The sequence below is a fragment of the Dendrobium catenatum genome, unplaced genomic scaffold (genome assembly GCF_001605985.2).
Source record: "Dendrobium catenatum unplaced genomic scaffold, ASM160598v2 fragScaff_scaffold_54, whole genome shotgun sequence".
NCBI classification, from domain to species: Eukaryota; Viridiplantae; Streptophyta; class Magnoliopsida; order Asparagales; family Orchidaceae; genus Dendrobium; species Dendrobium catenatum.
In genome coordinates, this window is record NW_021318516.1 from 1671827 (window position 1) to 1678871 (window position 7045).

The 7045-nt window shown below is 34.5% G+C and overlaps 1 protein-coding gene across 2 annotated transcripts in view; it reads right to left on the reverse strand.

The window, feature by feature from the left end:
- Positions 1-7045, reverse strand: part of LOC110108680 (guanine nucleotide exchange factor SPIKE 1) — an 80561-nt gene that overhangs the window by 18382 nt on the left and 55134 nt on the right. For both annotated transcript variants that reach the window (XM_020839434.2, XM_028694776.1), the window contains 2 exons: positions 2212-2394; positions 1961-2104 (listed from right to left, as the gene is read on the reverse strand). In XM_020839434.2, coding sequence (XP_020695093.1) covers positions 1961-2104; positions 2212-2394 — 327 coding nt within the window. The remainder of the gene's footprint in view (positions 1-1960; positions 2105-2211; positions 2395-7045) is intronic.

Consider the following 7045-nt stretch of genomic DNA (forward strand, 5'->3'; position numbering starts at 1 on the left):
AGGAAAGAGCCGAACAAACACACAACCCGCATGCAAGGGTAAGTGAATTGGGATTTCTCACGGATCCAACTAAGCGCACATATTTCGATTAACCAGATGAAGTTGAGTTTTGCTTAAGAAATGTTAAGGTTTTTTGGTCTTGATGAAATTTATCTGACATTTATTTTACTATTTCCTCAAATTACAAAATCCTAGATTTAGTATTTAATTTTTAAGGAAATTTTCGGTCAGGGTTTTGGCAAAACTAAATTTAAGATGTTATCTAATAATAAATATTAAAATAGTAAACATTAGATTCTACTTTTGAATTACAAAATAATCTACAAATATGTTTAGGGCTATTGAGGGACAACGAATAAAAATGCAAATAATATACAAGAAAATTTTATTAGGATTTAAAATATTATTATAATTTTATTTTGTCGAAATAAGGGTGATTACTATGGTCAATTAAAATATGTGTGTTTATGTATGTATGTATGTATGTATGTAATTATATATATATATGAAGGGATGATATACAAATTATATATTGAAATAAATTAGAAGTTAAAAATATAATTATAGTGATATACCAAGCATTAAAGGGTGTCTAGCAGTAACTATGACTTTTAAACTGGAATAAGAATATAATTTAATTAATTACAATTTATAAGAGAAACATAATTAATAGAGAGAATAAACTAAATGAAAGTTTATTATTTAGTAATGTATATTGAAAATAAAAGTTGTATGGTTAATAGTTTCATTAAAAAATATGTTAAAATATCAAACTTCTAACCCAAAGTTAGAAATTGACTTTGCTTAACTACTTTGTCTTTGGGTCCTATAACAAAAGCATAATGTTCATCAGCTACCAAAAAAGTCTTTACCCTTGCATATATTTTAGTTTAATCTAAATTAGTTGCACTTCAAGTAGAATGCTTCCATAACTCGATGAGATAAAAGAATGGAAGGAAACATAATTGTTAATGATGAATTATGCGATGATTACACTAGAGAAGCTAATGGGAGGATATCTAGTGAATGTAATAAACAAAAAAATTGAACGAGATTGGATGAACAATGATAAAATAGAATGAGATGGTATGAGCATCTAAGGGAGAAAAAACACCCCCCCTTGAATAGAGAATGAGGATATAACTTCTAGAGATGAAATTTGATGGCTAAAATAGTTACTACATTAAAGGACAATTTCATAAAGATTTAAAAGATAAATGCTATAAAATTGCAATTAGCAAACTATATTATATGGATATGAGTGCTAGGTAGGCCGAAAGACATTGACAAACAAGTTGAGGATGAAAAAAATAAAAATGTTAAAATAAATGCGAGGCAAAACCAACAAGAATAGAATGACAGTATTAACATATATTAAATATTAAATAATGAAAAATAGACTTATGCGTCTTGTCCATATCCAACAAAAAGGTGGAAGAAACGTGAATAAAAAGGATTAAATAAAATAAATGGCAAATTAGTAAGATAAAAAAAAGGTGGATCAAGATAAAAGGGTTAAATGATGTGCAAAAAGTTTGTTTAACATAGGTTTAAGATGTCAAATTGCACTTAATATGAAGGAATGAAGAATAAGAGTCTATGAAAATGATTGGAATAAGACTAATAGTGAAGATGAATATAACAATTAATGACTTTTCACACTCAAGATAAGTATCATACCATTGATGATGGCAATTTTGTTAATCATATGTAAAGATAAAAGTGCTGATTTTTGGACTCCAGTACGTCAACATAATGAAAATTAACTCTTCAAGTTCAATTAATCATTATGAATTGCATATCGCAAAAAATCATTCCCCCAACAACTACAATGGACCTATTACAGCTCCTATATAATAATTAAATAATAAAACGCACAAAAAAAAAACTTCTTGATGCTAGGATGATGGAAGCAGAGTTATATAGAAACAATGAATCAAAGCAGTGTAAAGAAGCATACTCTATGTTCTTGACGGGAAGCTTCAGAGAGGTATGCATTAATTGATGGAGAAAGGAGATCAGAATACTTGGGCATAATGGGCCCTTCAGAATCAGGACTACGAGAGCTAGAGTTAATTAGCAAGCAATCCCCTTCTCTCCGATGCTGTAATAACAAGGAAAGACTATGAGCCAACTGACATGTAATTGTCACCAAATGAGATGAATTATAAAGATTTTAAAGCTGTTATTTATTTATTTATTTGTACAGACCTCAAAAAGAGTAAGGCATTCTTCTAGAAGCTTGAAAAACAGTCTTGTTCGAGCAACACCCTGCTGCCATGCTTTAACAAGGAACGCATCGTCTAGATTTCTCATGACTTGCAGGAAGACAATTAAGACTTCCCGTTTCTCTACAGTATTCAGATTGTAGAATACAGGCATCTCATCAAGAATCTGCAACATGAATATAGACTCAATCAATTCATTAGATGGAAACCTGTAGACAATAACAGCTACATATAGGATGCCGCAGCCACTAAACCTTTAATAATTGTTCCAACAATAGCTCAACAATATCAGTTAAATGATTGCATATATAATAATGCTTTTAAATCCTTTTAACCTTTAATCATTACTCCATTCAACAAACAAGATGAGGTTGAATTTGCATGATAATCATATTATCTTAAATTCTTCAACGATATAGAATAATCTACAATGTTGGGATCCGTAAGAGTGCTTGTAGCATTAAGAACTGCAAGGTAAACTTTTGCTTTATTGTCTACAAGATAATTGAGATAACTATGTTGTATAGAATTATCCTTAGGTCAAAGTCACACCTTAGCAGCCTAAGCATTATAGCTGACAGTGGTTCATGTGATATAATAAGGCCGTCGATGAAAATTATCTCTCGGGTGAAAAAAGAATGATCACATAAATATGACAATAAAATAATATAATCTAACAAACTTTTAGAAAAAACAAAGTAAATTATATGTTTCATCCATTTCTAAAAATACAGTGGGAATTCTATTTCATCTAGTTGTAAATAGACAAATTGAAAAATAGCTTAGATCATGGAGCAAAACAAATATAACATTTGCAAACCAAGGATCCTATCATCAAGACTTTGACTCGAACTCATACATGTATTTTAAGCACGTATAACTTCAAAAATTTCTGTGAAAGGTTCCATTTACATTGCAAACAAAGCAGAAGGAATAACAGAATTATAGTAGTTTCCCTAAATTTTCTCATCTATTATAATCAGAAATAGACAATATTTTCTTTGAGCAGATTTAAAAATGGACCATTGCCTTTCGGTTGGTGAAGAAAACAAATAGTCAACACATACAAAATGATTTCACCAAACGCTGATCAAAATTTTGGAGCTCACTTTATAAAACTGTCATATCTAATAATTTATGATTTATCAAAATTTGATGACCTTTCTCCTTCAAGCCTCTTATTAGCATATGCTATATAAGTATAACCAACTCCACGAAGCTGTTAAAGCACTTCTAGGATGTAACTGTCAGTTGAACAGATTGAGCAGGTGAGCGGAGCAAGTTTGAATGATATTAAGAGGACGCAACTCCTCACATGAACAAATCGATTTTGATCTGTTTGGTAGAGTCAAAGACCAAAAAAAAAAAAAGTTTGTGTGCTGGGGCTGTGACTTGAATTGGAGGGGACACAGAGAGAGAGAGAGAGAGAGAGAGAGATGTTAGCTAAGGAAAATATGTTGCTATTAGCACGAACCCCACTTCTTAGGCTTAAGGTTCCACTTTTCCTTGAGATAGATTGGATGTTAATTAATCGGATTTCCCCCGATAATTATATCTAGGTTTATTTAGTTCAGGGTTCCTACTTCTTATGAGCGCAAGCTCGCATAGTTAATTATCCCTTCTATCACGTAGAAGAGAACTCTTGATTAAGGATGAATTAATTTTAGATGTGCAAGTGCTTTAACCTTGGTTGTGGGGGATGGAGGTAGACCCGATCAAGGTCCCATGGTTCTGTCATCCCGGGAATACCGTAGGTTTCAGTCTACCAATACTAACAATTATTGATCGTAGTATCCAGAAAGTCTGATTAGCAGCCATGGGTTTCCTTCTCTCAAGGATCCCGAATAAACTGAAGTGGTTATATGTGGGTTTTAGTGCTATGGTGGTTTGGTTTCGATTGAGGCTTATGCCTCCGCTTGGAAGTTGCCCGTAATTTAGGTTTAGATCAGGACTTACGACTCCATTTAGGAGTTGCCCGTAGGTTTAAGTTTAAGTCGAGGCTTATGGCTCCGTTTAGGAGTTGCCTGTATGTTTAGGTAGGTCTTACGTCTTCTATATTAGCATGTATGTTTGGGTAGGTCTTACGACTTCCACATTAGATGTAGCATTTAGGTTAGCTTTGTTGACCTATAACTATCGGCCAAACCCGACACCTCATTCGGTTTGCATGACCCAATTTCCCCCACAACCAAAACCGCCCATGATCGCACAACCGTCACTACTCACGACATAAAAGAGAGAAACCTCTCCCATTCACAGACTCAGGCATTCAAAACCGGAAGAAAATCTCATACAAGAAAAGGAAACTTACCTCCCAAGCCCCGACTCCCACGCCGAAGCTGCTTCCTCCTCTGCACTCGACGTGCCCTAGCCGACATTCTGTTCCATCTCCGACCACGACTTCTCTACATCTGCCGGCAGAAACCAACCGCCAACCTTCTGCGATCGACGCTTGCTCCTCGCTGTCCGAACCCGACATGCCCTAGATCTGGACGAACTACCCGTCGGACCGCCACTTTCCTCCAATGCTGACTCCGGACTCGTCAGCCTGCTACCTCCGCCATCGACCAAGGCCGGGGTTGAGCCAGTCCCCTGAAGCTCTCGGTCGTCAAGATTATCCGACTGAGGGAGCGCAGACATTACTCTTCCAATCTCCTCCTCGTCGATTTATTCCGACCGAGTCGAGCCCTCCTTACCTCCTGGCGTCAGGGAGGGGACGTCGGAAGGCTGCCGAAATTTCCTCCAAAGTTTTGAGAGTTAGCCAAATTTTTGGAATGATTGAAAAATGCTCAAATGATCATTCAATTTGAAAATAATTATAATATTAATTAATTGATAAATTAAAATAAGAAAAAGGAATCTCCAATCGAGCATCTGCAATCAACTACAATCTGCATCCAATCATCGACAACCATTCGATTTGCAACCAATCTTCGCCAATCAATGCTTTTGAAGACTTAATCGCCTCGCCGTCGATTCGCTCCGGTCGAGTCGAGCCATTCCTTACCTCTCGGCGCCAGGGAGGGGACGCCAGAAGGCTGCCGAAATTTTCCTTAAATAAAAATTTGAAAAAAAAAATAAATTTTCATAAGGAAAATTAATGAATTTGGATGAAAATGAAATAAAGAAAATAATCTTTCAAAAGACAACAAATTTCATTTAAAGTGCAAAGCTCCCCATAATGTTTTATGGATTTTGAAAATTATTGGAAGAGAAAATTTAGAAGGTTAAAGATCTAGGAAGCTTTCCAATAATAAAGTCTAGTTGCAAGGAATATTGCATATTAAGTAAAGTAATTTGGACTTCCAAGTCAAATTAAAATCTAATTCAAGAAAATGCTCAAGTTGGCTTTCAATTGAGGAAGATCTAGACATTATAAATTGTCAAGTTATTAAGATTTGTTGGTGGAAGAGTTACATAATGAAAGAAATGATCAAATACATCAATGACTTATGTATGGAAGCGGATTTGGTGCTAACAACTTTTTAGGTACATAATTTGCAGTATCAACTTTAACTGTGAGATTGGTAACTAAAGCTAGTAAATGAATCAACATCTCTAAAATAAATATTCATTTGATAGATGATTTTTACTATGTTTTGAGTTATCAAGACATCTTACTTATGTTGCTTGTGAAAGGTCAAGATCAATTAATAAATTATTGTGTTAGGTTGAGCCAACTTCCTACAAATATGAAATAACTTCTAGGGCAATTGATCATTAATATCAATAAGTGCAACCCATCATGTTATTGTTGATGTTATAAAGCATTAATGATGTGTCAAACCAAGCTCCATTACTTAATGTATGCTTGTTAATGAATATGCCAAATAAGAGATTATAAATAAGACACTAAACCAGTGTTGTTCTTAATGCTCCTTAACAATGTAATCAAGACATGTGTGTGAGTTAAATGTGATAAGAGAATTGTCTTGCTCATGAAGGAAATAGATATAAGTTTTATTATACTATCTTCATCACAATGATAAAAACATATGATAGTATGAACATGAATATAGAGGCTCAAGATTCGAATGATAAAGATGCTTATAGTGAAAAGTGAAATCTAATACACTTATACGCCACCGGATCCGCAACATGTGTAAAAGCAGACAGAAGGCATTCGTAGGCCCTTAAATGAAATATCAGGCATTTTTCTAAATGAAATCACTTGATTAAATGGATGATATTTAAATATTTTAAAATGCCCCTTATATATTAAATATGATCCCTTGAACTAAATAAACTCTGCATGTGCTCCGACATACCTATTAAAGTTACAAATACAAATATTCGAGAATGCTGCGCAAAGTCAAATGATATAACCCGCATGTGCTCCAATCGCACATTTAAGTCCCAAATCCAACGATTCGAGAATGCTGCGTGGGTCTAATATTCAAGTTTCATCCTCCTCGAAAGGACTGGGGTCGACATCACTTGAATTACAAAATGCTTACCAAAATCCTACAAAAATACAAGTGACTTTAATGTCACCCCGATGATGGCTGCATTGACAGAAAATCTCAACTTGATGGGTTAAATCTCAAATCAAACAAAAGCTCAAATTCTTGAAATAAAATCTATCACTTAAAAAACTTAAAACTAAAACACATCCACCTCCCGCAACCGTTTGTCGGGGGTGATAAATTTGAAATTAACCTCAGCTCATAAAGAGTGAATGTTGTGTCGGGTGTATCACTTTGATTCATCCTCAAACACTCTCTTGCCAACAGGTACGTGGCACGTACCCTCTGATTGGGTGTTTTTTCCGCAAAATGACACCATTATATTACAATCACGGCCAAAGCTCGTATGTT